Source organism: Garra rufa, chromosome 3, assembly GCF_049309525.1.
Source record: "Garra rufa chromosome 3, GarRuf1.0, whole genome shotgun sequence".
In the NCBI taxonomy this organism is placed as follows: domain Eukaryota; kingdom Metazoa; phylum Chordata; class Actinopteri; order Cypriniformes; family Cyprinidae; genus Garra; species Garra rufa.
This window is the reverse complement of record NC_133363.1, coordinates 42574093-42599846: the sequence shown is the minus strand read 5'-3', so window position 1 is coordinate 42599846 and position 25754 is coordinate 42574093. Positions and strand designations below refer to the sequence as shown.

Below are 25754 nucleotides of genomic sequence, written 5' to 3'. Positions count from 1 at the left end.
TATCATTTTACCCATTAAAGCGGTTATCTTTGCCAAAATCGGAACAGTTGCCCCCCCAGAGATATTTGTCAGGAGCCGCCACTGCACGCCAATTTGCAATATCAAGCAGCAAAACTGTTTTGTACAGCTAAAAATATCTGGACGCCGATGAGACCGGAGGCCAGACCCATAAAATGTACAAATGGCCGTGCCCACGCTTACAGGAAGAAAAAGGTGGATAGCTTCACTTCTGTGTGTTTATCAAGATTTAGACGGGAGTATGTCGAAACGAAACGTCGTGTTTTATCCAAAAAATAGAAATCTATGCAAAGTGATTTTGTCTACAGCAGTAGCGCTTTTCCAAACGTTAAATCGTTCAAATTTTCGATTGCTCTAATCTAAACAGGTTTCTCTCTGGTTTAGTGGAGTGAAAAATGGAAAACCCGGAGTGGAATTAAAGCGAAATCAATACAGAACGCCTTGATTTGCGGAGTGAAAATATCAGTCGCTCCGTTCCATTCACATACTCTGTTCCAGATCTACTTTGAATCTGTGCGTTGCTTGGTGACACATGAAGCTTAAAGCTTTGACTTCTGTTTACATAGAGATTAAAATCCCAAACTAGCCAATTTTGTACTGAAACGTTAGTTGCCGGATACTAGTTACTTATTTAACTTGTACAAAACCATCATCATAATCACAATGGTCCAACAGCACTGAATATCTGATATTCATGAATATGAATATGAATATGAATAGCTAATATTCAGTACAGCAGCACTATTTCTCACTTGACATTGCTTAAATGCCATTGCCATATTAACGCAAAAGCTCAGTCTTAAAGCGAGTTAAATGAAAAGTAACAATATGAATAATAAGTAAGATCGAGTAGGCTCATTATATCCAGTTACGGACTCTGGCTTTCATGGCTGCACGAATGAGTTCCTTGCCCGCAACCATCTATCTGAATCTACATATGGCGGCACGTCAGTCCATCTCCTCCTCTACCCAAGCACCTGCTCACACATCCAACTGACAGACTACTAACGCGAGGCTGCGGCTGCTGCTGTGGCTGCACACGAATCGAGCGAACATTATTACACTGGAAACGCGTCGTGGAACCTCCGCGTCATACGCCGCTCGTACAAACGCGCGATAGATGTGAAGTTCGCTCCTCTGAATACGAGCTTTATTATTTAGACGTTCTCTGTTCACAGCCGTGGGAGATTTCATTAACGGACTGTCACGGCTGTGAACGGATTTGATGGATCACCTATCCCGTGTGTTTCCTCGAAGCGGGCGACCATACAGCGAAGCTTACCTCGTTGTCTTACTGAAATGATTTTGGATAACGCTAGTTGAAACACCTGCTTGAAAACAGCGCACTTCTACTCAGAACAGTAAGAGCAGGACATCGTTAAGTTCCTCGTGTAACGGGATGATGGTTTGCGCGTTTTGCCAACACGCTTTGAATTCGTTTTTACGCGGTGTATGTCGGAGCGACTGAACCCAGAGGTGTCCTGTGAACCCGAAGCCTGCTGATTTGACTCAAGTTCTGGTTTGATTTAAACTGTTTAGTCGTGACCACCATGCCCGTCAGTGCAATGCCGAGGGGTCGGTCTCTGAGCCCGGTATCTCTGTCCCGCAGCCTGTCGCGGCTGAGGGAGTTTCGAACCCGGACTCGCATCATGCTTTCTCTGGGAGTTTCACAGATGGTGCTCGGGAGTCTCATTTTGGCTGTCAGTTTCGCCGCGTTGGCCCTCACTACGTCTCCGAGGGTTAGACATTCGTGTCCCTTTTGGGCTGGATTCTCGGTAAGTTGCTTTTATTGTTGAACGATAATGTATTTTTGTGACTTTCCCCTGAACAGAGGGGTGATTTTACGCGCCATTTGTGACCCCCAGCAGCAACTGCAGAGTCAGCAATCACATCATGCGCGCCTCATTCTTAGTTTATAATTCAATTCTCCACCTCATCATCGAGAGCCAGTGGTACAATATTCACCAAATGCGAAATTAAGTAGCCTATAAATAATTCGTGGGGCAGAGGGACTCTTTGAAGCGGCTTTATTGCTTGGTCTCAGGTGAGCTCACCTATCAAAGGCTGTGTGCTTGGTTGGTGAATTGCCTCTTATAGTGCAGCAGAATGAAGCCAAATGCTTAGAGAAGATCAGACACGTTTATTTGCACCTCACTTATGCCTGTTGATGTTCTGTGTGAAAGTGTTTCAACAGGCTGTTAGTTTTTTGGCTAGTATTGATTAATGCATCCTTGTTAGGTTTTCAGACAGGAATAATTGTGTTCATTAATCACAATAAGAGTACATCTTTTCAACCAGCGTCTGAGTCACAGTACACACTTTAAAAATGGCTATGCATCTCCAATTTATCTGGTTTTCTTGCTTTATGTGTTGAATTTTGTATCTTCCATATATTTTGTTAGTGTGTTTGTTATAACCTGCTGCTTCTTCCATTGCATTTGTTTATTGATTCTTAGACTTTATTTGTGACCCTGGACCACAAAAAAAATTAAATTTTTTTTAAAACTGATTAATACATAAAAGCTGAATAAATGTGCTTTTCATTGATGTATGGTTTGTTATGATAGGACAATATGGCTGAGATACAACTATTTAACATTCTGGAATCTGAGAGTGCAAAAAAAATCTAAATATTAGGAAAATCGCCTTTAAAGTTGTCCAAATGAAGTTCTTACGAATCAAAATTAAGTGTTGATTTATATACAGTAGGAAATTTACAAAATATTTTCATGGAACATGATATTTACTTTAAACTGATTTTTGGCATAAAAGAAAAAATGATAATTTTGACCCGTGCAATGTATTTTGGCCATTGCTACAATTATGCCCATGCACCTTGACTGGTTTTCATATATATATATTTAGTAACAATTACAAAATAGCTCATAAGCACAACCCTCTGATTCATCTTTACAGGACACTGTACAAGGAACTTTTGTAGGACAGTATTTTCAACACCTTAAAATTTAATGCCGTACTGTAAATATTTATGAAGGCACACACTCTTGATTTTCTTCCCGTATATAAAAGCTCAGCGGTGTTAATTATGGTTGTGAAAATGTAATGTAGATGGGACGGGGACATGTGTGGTGGCAAAGATAACCAGCCTTGGGGTCAGAGGTCAAACAACTGGGCTCACTGATCATTCTCCAGACACTGAATGTATTGCATGTAGCAGATAAGGAAAATGTGGCTGTGAGAAAGCTCAGCTGCTTCTTGTATCAGTATGGTTTTGTGGATTTTCATGTAGATGTATTCTGTAGGTGCAGGAGATTAGCTGGTTTTAAATATCTAATAGGGTGTTGGGATAGATTTTGCGCCTGTGGGTTGTGGTGGGGGCAGACCGCCGTGTCCAGGCCTGAGGTCATAGCGGCAGAGAGCTGGTGAACATGCTGTGCTCCTCACAGGAATGGGCTGAGCGGCTGGGGCATAATGGAGCTCTGCAGAATTACTTACCAATCAGAGTCTGGATTAATGGTGTGGTCTTGAGCGAGCGGAGCAGGGGGATGAACAGCGTGTGTGCTTGTCCTTGTGCAGGGGGGAAATGTAATGATTTAAAGTGTTCAAAATGTTTCTCTTCCGACATTTCTTTAAATTACCTACACTCCATGGGGCATGCTATACAAGAGCCTGCTATATTTAGGCTAAGCAGTTATTAGAGAACTGTCAAGAACATTTTAATGATTAAAGGAACATTTTTACACTATAAAGACATTTTTGTAAATTGGATAGGTTCCATGGTTGTTAAATATTCTATATAGAGCCAAAGATGCCAATAAAGAACCTATCCGATGTTACTTGTTTTTCTGTTATTACATCACACTACAATTCTTTTTAGGATTCCCAGTATATTGCTAATATTTATTCATTTATATATAAATTTTGTTTGTGTGTGTGTGTGTGTATAGACAGTTTACCTTCCTGATCTCATGATGAAAACGTACCTGTGGGATTTTTTTTTGCTAGATACAAAATACAATCAGTTTCCAACAGAAATGAACACTAGAGGTGGTAAAACAGTGAGCACTTTTAATCATTTTCATACACAGTTATGATTACAGCTCCATATGTTTTGTTTTCCACATGTAACAAGCTTGGTCGGAATTGGACTTAGGATACGGAATCCTTGGTTATAAATCCTGTGAAAAACATAACTCACGATGAAAGAGCTGAAAGATGAGAGATTGAAAAGCAAACTATAACGGCATTCTTGTAAATGCGTTTTTACGCTACATTTGCGTCTGTTCATCCTGTTAGGTAGGTTTAGGTGTAGTGCATGTGGTACTTTGTTTTAAAACATCACAGAGCATTAGAGTTATAGTGCCACTCAATGGACATTTCAAGTCAGAACTGCGATTACACATACAAAACCAATGTCACATAAAACTTACCAATGTACGTTCATCTGTTCCAGGGGAAAAAAAAAGATCTTTTAGCACCACTCAGTGGACATTTCATATTGAATATGTCACAAAACGTGGATGGTTGTACGTATTTCGCGCCTTGCGAAAAAGTTCCCACAGGTACGTTTTGGTCATGAGATCAGGTTTACTTTATTTGTGCAAGCAAATTTCTGTATAAATATATATCCATATTTTGCAGGGTTGCCAGGTCTGCGAAACAAAACCAGCCCAATTGCTATTCAAAACTAGCCCAAAAAAGTGTTTTATCCATGGTTTTCCTCTCTGTTGATGATCACTTCAACCTGTAGCAACAGAGTAAAAGTAGCCCAATTCTGCGTTAAAGTGGTGGACTTGGCCACCCTAATCTTTTGTAATTTTGTTATGCTTAAATTTACTTGTATCATACAAACTATTTAATTTTATAATTTGCTTAATAACAAAGTTGTACTTTGTCACTTACAGATTGAAAATCTCCCATTTTCTCACCCTCATGTCATTCAAGATGTCCATGTCTTTCTTTCTTCAGTCGCAAAGAAATTACGTTTTTTAAGGGAAAAAATACCAGGAATTTACTCCATATAATGGACTTCAGTGGTGGCCAACAGGTTGAAGGTCCAAATTGCAGTTTCAATGCAGCTTCAAAGGGCTCGAGGAATAAGGGTCTTATCTTAAAAAAAAACAAAAACACAAATTTATATATTTTTTAACCACAAATGCTCATCTTGCACTAGATCTGTATGTGCATCTTCATGCATTTCGTAATCACATTTCAAAAGTCACACGATTAGTTCTTCAACTGTCAAAAACTCCATCTCATTTTCTCCTCCAACTTCAAAATTGTCCGACATTGTTGTTTTACCTTTTTTTGTAAAGGGTGTTCAACTTCCTTTGCCTATTCGCTTTGTAAACACTGGGTCGGTACTTCCGCCTACGTCATGCATGCGTGATTACATAATGTGTGAGGTTGAGCTAGTGCAAGATGAGCATTTGTGCTTAAAAAGTATATAAATGTGTATGTTTTTTAGACAATGACTGATCGTTTTGCTAGATAAGACCCTTATTGACTCACTGTCAGAAAAACTGTACCAAGTTGTCACTGTGGCAGCATTTCTTTGTACTATGAAATGGTGTATATTAGTATCTTACAGGTACATACTAGTACCTCTGTGGGTAGATAAGGCACAAAGGTGTATCTTGAGTATACTGCCCCACTGACTAGCAAAGGTACAATTTTTGAACTTTTTAAAAAGAGAATAGACAGGCTGAGGAACAAGGGGCAGAAAAAGATAAAAACATGTCATACTTTTTCTTTTTCTGCTAAGGCTTAAGGTTAACATTTAAGGTCATGTTAAGATCCCCTACATCTTTTCTCTCAGCGTTCTGCTTCTCATGTTCGCCACCTCCCCCCTCATCTCTCATCCCTCTTTCTTTGCTGTAACATCAGACAAAAACAGAGAGCCTGCATCAAGGCCCTGACCACAGCAGGGAAGCCTGATCAGCAGGAGAACTCCGAGTTTGTGTGTGTGTATGTGCACAGAAGTATTTTGTTAATCCATCTTCATGTGAGAATTTAACTTGTGCTTCTCTTTGTTTCTCTATGCAACCAGGCGTTTGGTTTTTCTGTTCAAACACAGATCCTTTCATTCAAGGCTCATCACATTCTGCAGGAGAGCGTCTTCAGTGTTGGTAGGAATATGACAGAAGGGTGTTGAAACACTGACAGCCATAAACAGACATGTCACCCGGGTAACAAAACGAGCCCTGACAGGCTTATACGAAATGACCCTGTCGTATCACATTCCATGCCGACCTGAACTGTTTCCTGCTGAATCTACCAATACTGAAACTGACCAGAAGTGTTTTGTTTGTATGAATGATGCAATAAGTATGTCCAGATGTGCTTTAAAGGATTAGTTCACCCAAAAATGAAAATTCAGTCATTAATTACTCACCCTCATGTTGTTCCAAACCTGTAAGACCTTTGTTCATATTCCAAACACTAATGAAATCCAAGAGCATTCTGACCCTCTATAGACCCATAGACAGCAAGGATACTACCACGGTCAAAGTCCAGAAAGATCGTAAGCACATTGTAAAATAGTCCATGTGACATCAGTGGTTCAATCTTAATTTTATGAACCTATGAGAATACTTTTTGTGTGCAAAGAAAACAAAAATAACCACTTTATTTATCAATTCTTCCTTTCGATTGACTAAACTAAAACTCCAAAAAAGTAGGTAATTGTATGTAGACTTTCTGTCTGTTTTGAGTGTCAGTCTCTTACTGGAGATTTGAATACCGAATTTGTAATGTTTGCAACAACGTTTAGTGAATTTCCAGCAAAGCATCCCACAAAACCTTCCCTCACTTTCTGTTTACCCTGAGTCAGTTAGCAGCTTAGAGGAAATCCTGTTGCAGGGCTATCCGGAGGTGCCCTTTTTCCCATTATCCCCCACAGTGAGGAGGCAATCTGAAGTAGCCCTGCTGCTCTGGATGGCCACTCTGGGATGAAATTCATTGCAGTGCTCCATTTGGAGAGGGAGTTAGCAACAAGGGCAGGCCTGACTGACAGTTACACAGCGCATACGGTTCAGGATGAACACTCTCAAGGGGTGCACCGTGGTGTAAACAGATGTACTATTGTTTGGCAAAGGTTGGTTGCAGTAGTGTGTTAATGTGTCCTGAATGCACCTACGTCGCTTTCATGTGCCCTGCACCACTGTCCACAGTCCTTCACAAGGCATTACAGGAGAAGGTTGAGAAAAAGGATGACGTGTGTATTGATTCAGAATTTTGTTTATTCAACTGCCTCCTCACAAACTCCCACAGAGCTTGTGAGTGAGACGGAAGAGCAAGTGCTCAAACATCACATCAGCTGTTGATTCATAAAATGTTTGATCGCACATTTGGTTCTCTGTTTATTTATTAATTCATGTAGTACGTTTACATACAAACAGGGTTTCCCAAACTGGGATTCATAAATCCCTGAGGCTTCACAAAAGAACTGCAGCTTATACATAATTAAAATGTTGAAGAAGACCCATTATGCCCTTTTTTTTTTTTTTTTTTTTTTTTTTTTTTTTTTTACAATATGTTATATAAGTCTCAGGTGTCCCCAGAATGTATCTGTGAAGTTTCAGCTCAAAATACCCCACAGATTATTTATTATATAATTTTGAAAATGCCAATTTTGAGTGGAAGCAGAAACACGCTGTTTTCATGCATGTCCCTTTGAAGAGCAGGTCAAAGAGTGGGTTTATTATAACATAGCTATCCTTCAGTGTAAACAGTCTGCAAAGCTGTAAATCAAAAAAGTGCATTATACTTAAAGTTATTGTCTCTCAAAAGAAAGAGTCGACCCGCCTGTCTGTAAAGTATGAACGGGTCTGACCTGCCCCACAAACACTTTTGCTAGTTAGTGTGTTAACATCATGTTGAGAAGACGCTGTGTTCTGCACTGTGAAAGCTAGTTTGTTTTGTTTTCATTGCCGATGGATGAAGATGTAAAGAATCAGTGGTTAAAATTATTTTTTTCTCCATGATACCACAGCAAATTCGAACCTTTTGTTGTGTGCTCGTCATTTTACAGAGGACTGCTTCTGTAATCTTCTTTGGCTTCTAATCTTATTTATTTAGACTAACAAGTGTTTCCTAACCACAACCTGTAAGTACGGTTGATATGTTATGTGTACATTTTCAAGTGAGTGTTCAAAATATCTAGTTTTTTCTGCTAATATGTGATGTATACCTAGTGCAGCTTTAGGTTTACAGGTAAACCACAATATTACTGTCTTACTAAAATAGTTCTAATAATTCGCTGTGGACCCACTATTTCCTAAGAATGTGTCGATTAATGTAGACTGTCGTTGTTCTAATTGCTTCGTTTAATAATAAAGAATGTAACTTAGACATATTTTGGTTTAAAAACTGTTTCATCATTCACGTCAGCACTCGGCTAATATATCCACCATTATTGTTTTGTGACATGTTTATAGTTTAGCAGCTGAACTTTAGCTGTGGGCACTATTTGCTTGCATAAGTGTTAGACTAAATGTTTTATGTCATTATTTTAAGAATGGATTGGAGCACTATATTATTGTTTTATACTTAAAGGTGCAGGTTGCCAGGTTTTCACAACAAAACCCAATTGCTACTCAAAACTAGCCCAATTGCATTTCAAGGATGGTCCCCTATTAAAAATTTCCTGCGTTTTGGGGAGTACAATACACGCATTTGTCTGGGTTCCCCTGGTAAATTCGTATTCCAGGGGCTACATATGATGTTATTAGGGTTGCTTCAACCCACGGACATCAAAAACAACCGCGGACTTGGCAACACAGATGGTAGCGCTCGCTAACTTGCTCAAGTACTCCTCTCTGTGCCAATCACAACAGGCCTGGCCAGCTGACCAATCAGAGCCGAGTAGGTTTATGGAAGGGAGGGGTTTACAGACATTATGCTCAAAGCTGCTTCGAATGAACAGTTACAAAATCATTGTCAAATGACTCTGTATAAATGTATATACTGAGAAAATTACAATGTTTTCTGACTTTAGATGCATTTAAACCTGTTGTAGGGGACTCCAACACAATATTAGGGCATACAGAATAGGGCTGTGCCTTTACAGCACGTATCTTAGATACTCTGCCAAAAAACTTCTGTTTGGTTTTAATTATTATGTCTATCACGCTAAAATCATGTTTCAAACCATATTAGTTTCAGCTGATATAGGGGTTTCTGAGCACACACATCTGAAGTACACATACAGAAAGTGGCTGTCACATGCCATGTAAGTACTAAAATGTTCTCTTTCGTGTCTTATTACACTTAATCTGTCAAATACACAAAAGTTTATGTTAAAAACACATACGAGTTACAAAAACAGCTGGTTATGTTTGTGAAGGTAAACAGCTGGAAAAGAAATTGCATGTTTATATTAGATGTGTGGAGCAGTGTAATATAAAGTAAATAAATCAACAAATCCACTTCTCTCTTTTCTCCTCTGAGGCTGGGACTCTAAATAGTGTTCTGTGCTTGTCTGTGCAGCCAAAGATAGAACAGTTAACATGCTTTGCTTGAACTTTTGCCATGGCGTTAAAACTGGTACACCATTGTCACTTGCGAAAACACAATGACATAGCTGTGGATGGAAACATGCAGATTAAGAGGCGGTAATATTATAATAAGATCCCCTTTCTACATCACAGCGGGAGGGAAATCTGACGCAGTCGTTTTTTCACATGCTTGCAGAAAAAGGCTTACCAAAACTAAGTTACTGGAGAGTTCTTTTGACATTTTCTGGGTTGGTAGATGTACCGGAGAACTGATTATAGCACTTTGCCACAGAAAAAGTCAGATTTTCATGATATGCCACCTTTACAAAACAAAAAAAAGAAACACTGAAATAAAAATTTGTTTATCTGCATGTAATGTGACCATAAACCAAAATAAGAGAATTAATTAGTGAAATAGTAACTTGGTATTGGTAAATAAGCATTGGTTTGTCAGAATCAACCTAAATATCTAGCTCTGCATCCCTAGAAGACTATGTAGGGCTCTGTACAGAAGTTCTCTTTTTTATTAATTGATCCCACATTCACATATGTCTGGTGTCAGCTCCTCATCTGGCTGAGTTTGTGCTTCTGTAGAGACGCTCTGCAGCTGGGCTGCACATTAGTCAACCATCCAAACTGACTCGTGTAACACAGCCGTAGAGACTTGGAACAGGAGGAAAACATCAAACTCCAGGCCTCTTGCTTTTAGAAAACACTTCTCATAATTTGAAGTTTCGTTTTCAAACATTTAGCTTTCCTTCACCATGTTAGTGTATGTGTGACCAGTGAGTATGCAGGAGTCCTTGTGTGGGCATCATGTGGTTTCACACGCGAGGTACTAAAACAGTGTTAATCATGATTGTTAATCATGTTAATCTAAATTATACTGTTAATCATGATGGGTGGGAGGGCTTTACAGTACTTGTTTAGTAGGTCTGTTTGCGATAATGTGAGTGTTCGATAATGAGTGCGAGACTGGGTTTATTTCCAGAAGTCCCAAATGAGTGAACTCTCCCATCCCAGCTTTGAACTTCAACCCCTCCTTTCAGCTCTTCTAAACCATCCCTGTCTTTTCCCTTCCTCTTCATGCCAGCATACCCGCAAATAAAAACACTGTCAGTTCTCCCAAGCTCAGTTTAATCAGCTCATTTCATTGTGGTCACCACTGTTTTCTCTGTCCCAGAATTCATCTCATACTTTGCAGAGGAGGAGCCTCTGTTGTCTCCACTCACTATGTTGCATTCAATAGATCATACTTACTGTCTTGTTTTCAACGAGACTTTATAAAGTGTGATAGAGAAGCCTCATTGGAACATTGTGATACGAAAAGTGGGAAAAAAATGGTTTTATTTTACTTTATTTTTCCCAGATAGGTCTGAAGAAGATTTTTAGCAATTACATTACTTCAAGATTGCATTTTCTGCCTTAACTGAAAAATATTTTACTGTTCTTTTATCCAGACCAATAAAAAGACAAAGGCTGTTTTGATAATGCCAGAGCAGTTCTGTTTTTCCATTCATGACGGTCTACCATTAAAGGAGTATAATTCCCGCAGCAGAACCTTGTGTACATATTCAAGTGTCTGTCTCTGCGTCATTAAAAGCTTTGATTAGTGATTAATGGTTCAGACATGGAGTTAAAGAGGAAAAATCGCCTTTGTGGTTTGCGTGTGGAGCTGGCAGAATTAAAATCTCTTTGCATACTAATTGGTAAATTACAAGTTTGCCTGAGAGAAAAGGCCTGGATGGGAGTTGTTCATTTCCTGGGTTGGCTAAATTGCCTTGCGTAATTGTTTCTGAATATGAAACATGATTAAAGACTGAGGAGGTGGGATGGATCTCATTTAATGAAACTTCTCTGGCGCAGGTGGCCATATTTAGATGAGATTTCCATGAGCAGTCCATGTGTAATCCATAATTCCTGCAAATGGCAGGCCATTAAAGGAAGAGCAATATTTTACACCTTGAAAGAATAATGCATCCTAGCTCACATGTCTACAAACACATGAGTAATGCTCATTGTAGAAGGCTACAACTAACACTAAATAGATGTGAGTTTACACAGTGACTGTACCTATGATCATCTCTTTCCAGGGAATGGAAAATCAGAGTCACCGGTTTACTTTTAGCTTATTCTGCCCTAGAAATGCCCACTTAAAACAGTAAGAGAATGTATGATTGACATATAACATGAGTAAGCTCAGTTAATTTTGTTTTGATGTGATTTTTAAGGAACATGTTGTCATTATATTTAGGGTCATATGAAATTCATTAGATTTTTTTCCTGAATTCCATTTTATTTTTTTCCAAATTACATTTATTTTTTTATTTTTTTCAAATTTAAAAGCAATGTATTACAAGTTTAACAAAAAATACATTTTAAAGGCCCTATGAATTACATTTATTTTTCTCTATTTTTGTTTTTCTATTTTTACCAAATTCTGCGTTTTCCAATAATTTTCTAGATTCCATTTTAATGGTTTCATTAAATTGTAGCAATCAGAAGCATGTCTAATTAATTGATTTTGTAAAGAATTAATTTATTAATTAAATTGCAAAAATTCTTCAGAAACGGTTTTACAGGTCCATTTACAACCCTAGGATTTGTCCCTAGAATTAAATGGTCTGTTATTACCTTACTTGGAAGGTTCATGAATAATAATGATGAGCTCTGCTCTGATTGGCTGTTTCACAAAGCGGCTTATTCAGTAGCTGGCACATGAAGGAAAATATATATTTAATCACGGAGCTCCAGCTGCTATTATGCGGGTCATTGAAACTGCCGTTTTGAATGCAAGATCATTTTACTTTCACTTTTGCGATCGCACGTGCTCTGTGTAACGTTATACTACAGCAGCAGTACTTACCACATATTTGACAAGTTTAGATGCTTGTTAGTGATTCTCAGGATCTGTAAATCATTCGCCATTGTCTGTGCAGCCATCTCTCCTTACTCTGTTTATGTGGTAAGTGAAATCTTATGTACTGCAATATAACAGGCTACTGCTAGCATTAAGCTAACCATGTCCCTTCAGTGGCTCACCTTATTTTATTAGAAAGCCTTATTTGTTTTCCTTGCATTTCTGAGTACAGACACCAACCATCCCTGCACTTAACATTTCCTGCACAACCCTGAACATAGTCTCAGCCTCAGACGTCATGCCCACGGAACGTTGGCTAAACGGTTATTGGCATGGTTAAAGGTTATATTTTAAATTTCATGCAATATTAAGCTTTTAAGGCTATATTAACGTGACTGACTCCCGGAATAGAGTAGGTAACCAATGGTGTTTGAGATTACAATTAAACCAGCAAGACCTGCCCCACGACTGTTCGCGCGAGCAGGTGAGAGAAGATCTAGCGCGAGGGCTTGTATTGCGCCCAGAGAATATGTCGCGCGCACAGGTTTGAGATGAGCTTGCGGTTTCCGTTTGCTCACGCGTAGATCTGTTTTCCTCTAGCTCGTTAATTAATGGCATTGATTTGCCGTCATATAGGATCTGCTGCGACCTATATTTACAGTCACTGGCTGCGACGGAGGAAGAAAAAAAAAGAGGAAAAAAAACAGCTATTTTTTCAATATCGGGCCCAATATCCGATCCTAATATCGGATCGGAGCACCCCTAATTTTAATAATGTCAGAAAGCTTTTGGATTTCATCAAAAATATCTTAACTTGTGTTCTGAAGATGGACGAAGGTCTTACAGGTTTGGAACGACATGAGGGTGAGTAATTAATGACAGAATTTTCATTTTTGGGAGAACTATCTCTTTAACTTTGTTTTAATGAATCACACACCCTGTTGGCACCTTGCTTTCATGCCATCTGAGACTAGCTACTAGGCTTAAGTGAAATTTCATTCTCATTCTGTAAAACATTGCAAAAATGCTTTGTCAGGTAACATAAAAAGTGAACTTCTGAAGTAACATTCAAGTCAAAAACATTGTGTAGTTTAATTTGATTCAATCAACCAGAATGGCCAAAAAAGCCATTTTTTTAGAGACAGAATGACTGAAACCTGTTTTCTTTGGGCATGTTGAAGCATTTTTGGTGTCAGAGAAAGGATGAGTTAATTCAGGAGTTCAAGGGTCTGTGCCGGTTGCTCTCATGCCTTCACTCGCTGGACACTCCTCGGATCAATCACTTTCCTCTGGAGACTCCATTACTGAATTTGCTCTCACGTCACTTCCAGTTAAATCACCCATCTCTGACAAAGTGTGCTGGATCAGTTAATTAGATGGATTCCGATCAATGATTCGATTTGCATGTTTTTCCCGCCTGGTTATTTTGTTTGAGTGTATCGCGCAGCTTTGTAATGTCTGCCTTAGTCATTAATCTTTTGCGGTGACCTCATTTTTTGTGCACTCCCAGAAATCACTGCACGTTACGAGCTCCCCTGTGAGCCTGCAAGCTGTTCAGGTGTCAGCGGTCAGTAGTAATTCATTTTCATTGTGCAATTCTTTATTATAAGTAGGCTCATTTTTCCTATCATTTGAGCATCTTATCTCCAGGGACTCAGACCATCCTGGCTACACTAATATTCGTCTCATTGCTCATCTGCTACTGTAACTTAAAGTAACATAGACTGTCCGTTCCATCGTGACTCTTGCCCCTGCCTGTCAAACACTCTTTAATAGTTTCAATTCAGTGCAATAAGGATCAATTAGTTCACATTAGTAACCTAAAAGTAAACCAACACTTTTTTTAACAGAATTTATTTAGGTTCATTTTTAAATACACTACTGTTCTTTAGTAATCCATGTTTTCTTTCAGTTAATAATAATAATAATAACAACTAATGTTAATGTATGCAACTTGATCGTTTTTCCCCAAAATGTCATCTGTCATCATTTACTTACTCTTGTGTCGCTCAAAACCAGTGTGACTTTTTTCTGTGGAACATAAAACATCTAAAAATTTATATTTTGAGTAAAAAAAATCTATTTAATGAAAGTCATTAAGTAAGTAACATTTTTGAAGAATTAAAGGTTGTATCAGCGATTTCTAGCCTGAAACATAAAGTGTCAAATTCAGCTGACCTTTCATCACGATCCGCTCGCTGCCTGCCCCATAAATTGTCTGTGAAAAAAACGCGTCTCTCTGGTCAGCCTAGGGTCCGAGATATGCCAAAAAAACAATCGGCACTACCAACCTTTCCACAGATAAACAAACAGTGTTCCAACCAATCAGCGTCAGGGGTTTGGTGTTGTGGACTTTCGCTCCGCCTGTCACGATGTAGGCAGGAACACACGAACAACGACGTAGTAAAAGACGAATATTTAATAAATCCAACGGAATACAAGCAGACACAGGAACAGCAGGGTAAGACATCCATATAACATCAAAGACCGACAAGAGTACTGGGAAAACACACACCTTAAATAGACAGACTAATTACAAACACAGGTGCAGACAATAAGGGAGAAACCAAAAACACTCAGAACTGCAGGGGAAAATGGGAAAAACCAACAAGAAAGTCCGGGGGTGTGACACCGCCTCCCTCACATGCCTGCACCAGTAGCGCCGATTGTTTTTTTGGCATATCTCGGACCCTAGGCTGACCAGAGAGACGCTGTTTTTTCACAGACAATTTATGGGGCAGGCAGCGAGCGGATCGTGAAGAAAGGTCAGCTGAAATTGACACTTTATGTTTTAGGCTAGAAATCGCTGATACAACCTTTAAAGGGATAGTTCACCGAAAAATGAAAATTAACCCATGATTTACTCATCCTCAAGCCATTTTAGTATATGACTTTCTTCTTTCAGAGTTAAAATACAATCAGAGTTAAATTAAAAAAAATGTCCTGGCTCTTCCAAGCTTTATAATAATGGCAGTGGATGGCTGAGATTTTGAAGTCCAATAAAGTGCATCTATATCTTTTATCATAAAAAGTGCTCCACACAGCTCTACGGGTTTAATAAAGGCCTTCTGATGCGAATCATGCATTTGAGTAAGAAAAATATCCATATTTAAAACTCAGCTGGAGCACTTTCTGGTGAACACACATGCGTCAGTTAGCGGAAGCTAGAGATTATGGTTTATAAAGTTTAAATATGGATATTTGTCTTACAAAAATGCATCACTTCACTTCAGAAGGCCTTTATTAAGCCCTGTAGCCAAGTGGGGCACTTTTTTGATGAATGGATGCACAAGATCACAACAGCCATTCACTGCCATTATAAAGCTTGGAAGAGCCAGGACTTTTTTTTTAACATAACTTTGATTGTATTCATCTGAAAGAAGAACGGCAAGTACATCTAGGGTGGCTTGAAGGTGAGTAAATCATTGAGAAATGTCCTTTTTGTGTGAACTATCCCTTTAACATTCTTCAAAATATTTAGCTTTGTGTTCCAAAGTAGAAAGAAAGTCACTAGGTTTGGAAAGACATTTGTTACTAGTTTCATTTAGAACCTAGATTAATAACTGTTGTTCAAGTATTATTCATTGTTAGTTTATTGAACCCTATTGTGATGAGACTCTAAGCAAGCCAACCTCAATTATATATTGAATACATTTCTAACAAACAGCGAAATCATTTTTATGCAGGGAAACCCACAGGCAAGAAGAGGATTAACAATTTTACAAGCTTCCCACCTCGTTCTGCAAACCATAGAAGACATATTGATCCCAAATAAGAGATATACAGTATGCTGATCTACGCCGAAGGGCATGAATATAAATCTAATGAGCTTTAGCATGAAAAAAAAGCTTGAGCTCCGGCCAAGGCGTAACCGAGAAGTTGGCATAATAAGATCAACTCGTACGGTTAGCCTTACTCCGGAGGTATTAGCTTCCATTTGGTGGGCTGTCCGTCAAAAAAAACAGGCCAAGGGCTAGGATCTGCCGCTCGCCACCATCTGCAGTGAGCGTGTTGGATGCCTGCGTTTTGGATAATGCACCTCAGATCTCTTTGCAGACGCCTACTGCCTCTCACATCTGAGTTAAAGGATTGCATTCAGCGTCTGCTGTCAAAGTGATCCGCTCCTGAGGCTGTCGTGCATCATTAAGACGTGTTTGGATCTGGCTAGCGTACCTGCGCTGGGGTTCTGATGATCAAACGCAACATTCAGCACACTCAACCTTTTGTGGTGGCTTTGAATATTGACCCTGAGTGACGTGATGAAAGATACTAGTTGTAATTAGTGTGGAAATCTATTCTACACACACACACTTAGACTTTTATTAGGGATGACAGAGCATTTGAAGACAGAGGCAGAGAAATATAGCTCTCAAATACCAATACAGACACATTTTTTCTGTTGTTGTGAAAATCTATTTCAAACTTTTGTTGCTCCCAGTGCAGTTAAAGATTGAAGGTAAGCATTTAAAGAATTGTGTATTGTGTCTGTATGTGAGCTCAGGGGATGAGTCAGAGCTGTTATGAGGCAGTAGTTTTAACAGCAGCCTGTGGTGCGCCGCAGCTTCGGAGCGATAAATCTCGTAGGCTATAAAAGACATTTTCCCGCCGTGGACTGCAGATGTGTTAATGAGTACACTCCCCTTTCTCCTGCTCCTTAAACTCTACAGATGCACACAACGCGGACCTCACACATACAGTCTATGACTGTATTGCAGACGTTGGTGCTTGTGAATGATTTGCGTGTTTGAAGTCCAAGATGACCTATCGTGTTCACCCTCTTGTGTGGTGGTCTCTTACACTTCCTGTGGCTGGTAAAAATGGAACAGTGATTTGTGAATTCATGTGTATGTGCTGGTCTGAGTCAATATTGTGAGTGTGTGTTTGAGATTTTTTATAACAAAGAATATTTTAAATCAACTCATTCACATATGAATTACAGGGTGGTCTAATACAGGCAGGATTAGAGCTGGGCGATATGGCAAAAAAAAGTATCACGATAATTTTTTTCATATCAGTCGATATCGATAATTATCACGATAAATGTCAAATCTTCATAATTATATCTATCAATTTTAAAGGCAGATTTTTACTCTCTACAGTTAATTATTATTTATGGTTTATTGTCAGAACAGGACAAATACTTTCCTAACAATAATCAATTGAGGTAGAATATATAAAATGTTTTTATAAAAAATAAGAACTGTAAAATGATACAACACTTGTAACATGGCTCTGACTGTACATAAATTATATTTTAAAATATATTCAAATAGAAAACAGTTATTTAAAATAGTAAAAATATTTCAAAATTGTACTGTTTTTGCTGTACTTTGAATCAAATAAATGCAGGCTTAGTGAGCAAAAGAGACTTCTTTAAAAACATTAGAAATCTAACTGTTCAAAAACGTTTGACTGGTAGTGGTATATCTATTTGAAATAAAAACATTTGATTAATTAAAATTGTCTTTGCTGATAGATTTAGGCTATATTTTTTACATTTGCATTAATAAAAAAAAAGATTTTAAAACAGTAGTGTATCTATATACACCTTTATGTATTTGCAGTACAAGTGCTGTTGTTCTCAAAGACTGCTATGTGGTGTTTTTCACTTGTATTTTTTAAATAAAAAGGAAATTTGAGTGCAGCTGAGCGTATGAGCAATAGGGAAACAAATGTTCACAAAATGTCAGAATGACTACGTGTATGTCAGAGAGCTTTTACACACCATTAGCTCTCACACTAGAGAAAAGGTGCCATGAAGTTTTCTAAAAATCTGCCGGAGTGTTATATTGTTCCTCTGTTTGTTCACGCTTAACAGTAGAGCTGTATCTTTTTCTCTTGTTTATATATTATATTTGTTCTTCTGTGAAATAGGAATAAAGGTACAAAATTGGAATGGCGTTAATGCTAAGGTCCAAAAAGTATGAAGTAACAAACCATATGTGACCCTGGACCACAAAACCAGTCTTAAGTAACACAGAAATATTTGTAGCAATAGCCATGGGTCAATTTTTTTTCTTTTATGCAAAAATCATTAGGATATGAAGTAAAGATCATGTTCCATGAACATATTTTGTAAATTTTCTTATTGTAAATGTATCAAAACTTAATTTTTGATTAGTAATATGCATTGCTAAAAGCTTCATTTGGACAACTTTAAAGGCAATGTTCTCAATGTTTTGATTTTTTTGCACCCTCAGATTGCAGATTTTCAAATGGTTGTATCTCGGGCAAACATTGTTATATCCTAACAAACCATACATCAATGGATAGTAGGGCTGGGCGGTATGACCAAAATTTTATTTCACGGTATGAGAGATTTTATTTCACGGTAACGATATCTTTCACGATATAGTTTTTTTAGGTAGCAGTGTTTCCCCTAGGTTTTACTTTGTGTAATAATGAAAACATTCATTTAAGTGGAAAAATAAGTCAAAAACTCTCTATTTTAACATTTTGAACAATAGGGCTACAATCTTTTGCTTTTTTTTTTTTTTTTTTTTTTTGAAATTCTTATGTGTTTTAATTTTTCTGATAATCAAATGAAAGCATAAACATTTATTTATTTTTAATCAAATGAAAAATAAACCCTTTTAACTTTTGGCAAACAAACAGAGGTTTACTGTTAAAATCAATACATGGAAGAAAAAATTTCAGTTTAAAACGTTTAAATAATAATTGTAGTATTTTTTTCTACAATTAAGTGGTTAATCTTGTTGTAATATTTATTTTTTTATCATATATATTGTTTTATGTAAATTATTTAAATAGGAATATATAAACACCTACATTATACTGTACAAAAGTAATACAAGACTAATATTGTTCTGTTACATGTTAAACCGTACTTTTATTTTGACAGGTTGCCGTGAAGTTTCTGTGTGTACAGTATGATATGATGCTAGTTTTCTCAAATGAAACGGTAAAAGTGACACTCACAGCAGCTTTGGAGACTGAGTTTATCTGTTCATGTAAGATGCAAATGCCAAAAATTAGCGAGAGCTTCATGCGCACTTCAGTATGCGTGTAGTAAAAAACGCGTCTCCACCATTCATTCATACAGAGGCAAGCGGAACATGCAGGATTCATACTAAAACGGTCTTTTTGCATTTCAGTTTTCACAGACACTAGTCCATATCGCGATTTGAATTAAGTGACAGACCAACTTTTGATTTATTAATCCAAAAATCAACGAATTCTGTGGCATTCCGCACTATAGTAGATTCCGTTTTTATGAATGGAGTCCGCGATCACGTCTGTGTTTTCACGGAGGAGACATTGTAAACGCGCGACCATAGAGACAGAAATGACATGCCTTCGTGTAAATAAGATAAATAACATAAGGCTATTTAGCTTGTTTAAAGGAACCGTATGTAGGATTGTGGCCAAAACTGGTACTGCAATCACTTTCAAAATACTGTAGAACGATGTATCCCCTCCCCATCCTCCCTGACTCGAGGTTGCCAGCTAAGCAGGAACGTAGGCTGCTACAAGGAGCTTCCAATGGCAAGTGACGAGTCCTATACAGTATTTTTTTTCTTCTGTTAATTATGTTTATGCTTCACGAGAGATGTTTTGCGAAGTAATTATGTATCGCAAAAATTTACTAATGGCGATTAGCCAAATATTTCGTAAAGATGTACTGTAATAACACATTTCAATCGGAACATAGATTGTTTTCATACCCTGCTAGTGGTGCGATATAAAGCTTTTTATGAACGCATTTAGCACGGGCAACCGTGGAAAATCCACTGTTTACGGAAGCAAAGTTAGCCAAACATAGATGAATCTTACCTGTCCAGGAGATCTGTCTTCAAATTCTTCTCCGTTTTCAGTCGTCTCCATCTTTCAAAGGAATCTCCTGTACAAATCCTTGTTTTATTTCGGACTTTGTCACGACGTATTTCGGAATCATAACGAGGTCTTTTAGGTTTCGTAACGTTATACATGTTTTATCCGACACGTTCTTAGCTGCAGCTGTAACTAGAGCAGAGCTGGCAACCTGGATGACGAAACTCTACTGACTTCGTGATTGGTAGATAGCTGGAGGGTGGAGCCTCAGACAAAAACACAAAATGACAACAATAACATCAGTTGTGGGCTGCAACTGTCACTTTTAAATGACAATATCCTGGCCCGGACCACTGTTGTCAGTGATATAAGTATTTGAAATGAACATGATTTCTTAAAGGTCCACTGAAGTGCCTTGAAACACGCAGAGTTATTCTATGTGGTGACGTACTTTTAACTGAAACTAAAACATATCGCCCAGCCCCGCCCACTTATTTTGAATAGCCAATAGAGTTCTATTAATATCTGCTCGGGCCAGAGCCGTTAAGCTCGGTAAAGCCGCATTTGTAAACTTATGACAGCCACAGACTAATAAATTACTCCATAGATTCAATATGAAACTGAAAACGCGAATTTTGTCATTGTTTTGAAGCACACCAGCTTATAGATAACCTTAAGGCTAATATATTCATACTAAAATCCAAAAAACTTTAATTTTGATTTCAGGGGGACTTTAATGTCTAGTGACATGTCAGGGCCATTTTATGATTAACTGAAATAAATTTCTTACATACGGTTCCTTTAATAAAAGAACAATGTATAGACCTGTTCTATAGGAAAAATAACCTTAAATGACTTCTATTGTGGTCTGGCGTTATATCGAAAATAAAATGAACTTGACGTTCAAGGGGGGCGGGGGTGCCCCTAAGATAATGGTAGGGGAAACACTGGGTAGTTATTCCAGAAAATGTACAAAAGGGCTTTATATAATAAGTAAGCTTGAATATTTAAGAAAAGAAAAGGACTCGTTTCTCCTTTTCCATGTTTTTACAACCTCCCAGCGTATCCTTCAGTCTTGCATTCAACGGTTTGACCAGTCTCAGCCTCACGCGTGCTGCACGTGAGTTGGCCACGCCCACTTATTTACATTTAGCGGTATACACGGAATAAAAAAAACTATTTTACGGTACACATTTCATTCCGCTGTAACGATATATACCGTCATACCGCCCCGGCCCTAATGGATAGCTTATTTATTTATACAGCTATGCTGTATAAATCTCAAAACAAATTGACCCTCATGACTGGTTTTGTGGTCCAGGGTAACATGTGTATTATATACTATATTCCAGATCTTCTGACGCCATACCATAGTTTGAGAGTGTGAGAGTTTAATACATTGTGACTTCTGCAAGGAGATCCTGTCCACCATAGCTTTCAAATCTCATTCACGCTTGTGCATATTCAAATGGCACCATGATTGACGTCAGTGATGGCAAATGCTCTGCATTTTTCTATGTGAAAGTAAGCCATTTCCTGTGTATGTGCAAGACTTCTGATTCCTTAGCTGTAAATGTTTAGAAGAATAACAAAAGTGCAGGAAATGGTAAAACTCTTTGCGCTACGCTATTGCAAACCAGCCGGTCCAATCCCGTTATGATTCTGATAATACATTAAAATAATTTGATACCAGTTGGCAATTTCAAGCAGCATGATAGACTAGTTTTGCACAGCTAAAATAACTGGAAGCCGCTGACACCGGAAGCTTCACACGATTAAGGTAAAATTGGCCTCGCCTGCTCTTACGTTAAAAATAAGGTGGATAGATTTGTGTGGTCTTGTATCGGGTCACATCACAGCAGTTTAAATATGTAAATCAGATCTAAGACTACAGAAAATGGGAAGATAGTAATTTTCCTCACACAAAGCTCTCTTATAGTTTCAGAAGACTTAACATTTAATGCATGAGTCATACAGCTATGGAATATTTTTATGGTGCTCTTTTGTTCTTGACAGCCTTTGTTCACTATGCTTTCATATGAAAACTATATTGCACATGTTCTTCCCAATATCTCACTGTGTTCAACGGAATATATAAATGAATACAGGTTTAGATTAGAACAACTGGTAAATGAAGACAAGTAAATGATTTGTTATTTAGAAAAGTGCAGTAGTTTATTTGTTAAACAAGTGGAATACCTTCTAGTATAAAAGAGTGTTGGCAGTCAGTACAAAACAGACATCCCTTCAGTTAGACAGCCGACGTTCCTAAACCAGGACCAGGTCGATAGGTCAGCACTGTTTGCAAGCATAACGCATAAACAGACTGTCCCGGGTCAGGTGGTGTTCTGTATTCATCCCAAATGAGTGAACAATCAGATTTGCTTCCACATGCTGCCACCATACTTTCACTCCACTTCCTTCTGACACAAAGAGGCTTTATGAGCCAAGCGTGGCCCTTTACAAAGGCAGATCAATGGCACGCTGGATGTATGCCGCTCTTTTGTGTTCTGATTAGTAAAGTCGGCTTTTTGGAAAAGGGTGTGACCTGTGATCTGAATACCAGCAGTGCACTGAGGTATGGCCGTGTCAGAACAATGATGGGGAAAATTATTAAGTAAAGATAAACAATACAAAGCTGTTCATTTGTGTGAGTTAGCATTTTAAAAGATTGGTTCACTTCCAGAACAAAAATGTACAGATAATGTGTGGTGAGCATCATTGTCATCCAAGATGTTCCTGTCTTTCTTTCTTCAGTTGTAAGTAATTTCTTTTTGAGGAAAACATTTCGGGAATTTTCTCCATATAGTGGACTTCAATGGTGCCCCCGAGTTTGAACGAACAAAAAAAGAATATAAATTATTATTATTATTGTTGTTATTATTATTATTGAAAATGATGATCGTTTTGCTAGATAAGACGCTTCTTCCTCAGCTGGGATCATTTAGAGCCCTTTGAAGATACATTTAAACTGCATTTTGGACGTTCAAACTCGGGGGCACCATCGAAGTCCACTGTATGGAGAAAATTCCTGAAATGTTTTCCTCAAAAAACAGAATTTCTTTACGACTGAAGAAAGAAAGACATTAACATTTTGGATGACAATGGGGTGAGTACATTATCTGTAAATTTTTGTTTTGGAATTCAACTAATCCTTTAAGGGAGTATAAGATTTTTGGGTTTTGGAAGGATAGTCAAGCTCAACCATTTATAGATTGTTTTAATGAAAGAGATGGAGAAAGATTGTCAAGTAGGGGAGAGTGATTGTACACACTGATGTATTCAAGCCCTGAAGGCCAGGAGATACATACTGTGGGTCAAGAGGTCAAACAGTTATCCATTAGTAATATAGAGAAGGGGGGGGGGGCGGTCAATGGCCATGAGGGCTCTTTAATTATTCTAAAGAACTTGAGGTTATTGATAGAATTTACACCACAAGGCATCAAAACTGGGCAGATATTACATATACACTATATTGCCAAAAGTATTGGCACACCCCTTCTAATGAACAGGTTTGACTACCGTAGTAATTTTCATGAGTACAAATCTTAAAGTTTAAACATATAATGATATTCTAGGGGACTGTGTGCTTCTAATTTTATAGCAACAGTTTGGACAGGGCCCTTTTCTATTCTAACATGATAATGCCTTTGTGTATAAGGCAAGGTTAGAATAGAAATTGATTGATTCAGTCAGTGTGAAAGAACTTGTCTGGTCTGCAGAAAGCAAAGTCCTAATCTGGTGTAGCTTAAAATGCAGACCTTGTGCAAAAGACTTGTACATGCACTACATGGACAAAAGTATTGGGACAGCCCCCCTTCTTTAGAATAGAAAACAGCACTTCCAAAACTGTGGCAACAAATATGGAAACATATTACAGACCCTATAACAGACTTTTAAACTGTAAATTACTGATTTATAATAATAAATAAATAAATCAACAACCAAACAAAAAAGAGAACGTGTACCTTATACAGATTTAAAGAGAAAGTTTTGTAGTGAACTCAGTTTGGACAGCCCATGTTTCTTGAATTTCTCTAAACAGGAGATTAGCTCCAGGGTGGGAAGAGCGGAAGGAAATGATGTGACGAGCCAAGATGGATGTCCCATTAAAGGCTCCGTGTGGCATCAGCATGGGGTGGGAGGAACAGACCGGACACATTATTGCTTCCTAATAAGAAAAAGGTCCCAGGTCAGAGCTGTGGTCTAGCACTTAGCATACGTGCTCCACATGTCAAGCATCAGGCTTCATGTCTATCCCAGTCACATCCTCCCTCTCTCTCTCTCTTCTGTCACTTCTTTACTGTCTTTTCAATGTGGCAAAAACATTAAATTTAAAAAGAAAAGGTCACCAGGAAATTCTCAGCATAACCTCATCAGCTTAAAGTGTTTTTTCCCCTTTTTCCTTTTGCATCCGCCTCCTTGCCCTTCTCACCTTTCTCTTCTTTTTCCTCATTTCACCCATAAATTTGGGTTGGCAGGGAGATGGGCAGCTACATTAGAGTTAGCGTGATTCAAGTGTATTTCCTGGAGTGGTGTGTAATTAATCAGACTGACATGGCAATAGGTGTTTATACATTTTTTCAAGGCCTTCCCTTTCACATCTCACGCTCGCACGAAAATCAAAAAAGCCTCGTCTTTATGCCAGCATCTAATGTCTGGCAAAGAAAATTAATCGTTACAATGCGCAAATGACAGAAGAAGAGATGCTAAATTAAGGAGAAAAGTTCAAGCGATTCTGCTGACAAGATGTTTTGTGCTTTCACATTTTTTTTTCCAAACTTATTTATTGGAAAACAAAGAAACAAAAAACAAGCTTCCAGATTTTAATAAAATTGAGGCTTATAAGCATAGTGTTATTTTAGTATCATTGGTATACTATTATAGTTTTCCTTAATATTCTGAATTAGATTTTATTTTTATATTTTAATTTGAAAGTTTTAGTAATTTTGCTTTGTTTTTGTCATTTATTAGTTTTTTTTTTAGTTTAGAACTTTAACTTAAACTAATGAAAAGTGAGAAATGTTGTCTTGTCAACTACCTGAAATAAAATAAGATTAAGGTTTTTTTTACATTTGATTTTTTTATATTAGATTTTATTTTTAAGTAATGAAAAATTATTATTATTATTATTATTATTATTATTATTATTATTATTATTATTATTATTATTATTATTGGTTTTAGTTTTAATTAGTGATAATAAGTGTGCTTAATCCTGGAAGCCCGTTTCCACCACTGAATAAAATTTTAAAAAGTCAATTGCGACTTTTTATCTTACAATTCTGACTTTTTTCTCGCAATTGCAAGTATATATATATATATCTCGCAATTCTGACTTTTTTCACAATTGTGAGATATAAGCTCGCAGTTTTGAGAAATAAAGTCCGAATTACGAGATATATTGCAATTGCGAGTTATAAAGTCAGAATTGTGAAATATAAAGTCACAATTCTAACTTTTCCCTCAGAATTGCATGATATAAACTCACAATTGCGAGAAATAAAGGAAGAATTGTGAGATAAAAACTTGCAACTCTGACTTTCGTGCAATTGCGAATTTATATCTCACAATTCTGACTTTTTCTCGCAATTCTGACTTTTTTCTCAGAATTGAGATATAAGCTC

General features: G+C 37.7%; 1 protein-coding gene across 1 annotated transcript in view; it reads left to right on the top strand.

Moving 5' to 3' along the window:
• Window positions 1-1033: 1033 nt before the first annotated feature.
• fam189a1 (family with sequence similarity 189 member A1) overlaps window positions 1034-25754 on the top strand; it is a 177864-nt gene continuing 153143 nt past the window's right edge. Inside the window, exon 1 of the mRNA XM_073837105.1 lies at window positions 1034-1793. Within this exon, the coding sequence (XP_073693206.1) occupies window positions 1569-1793 (225 nt within the window). The 5' untranslated portion in view covers window positions 1034-1568. The remainder of the gene's footprint in view (window positions 1794-25754) is intronic.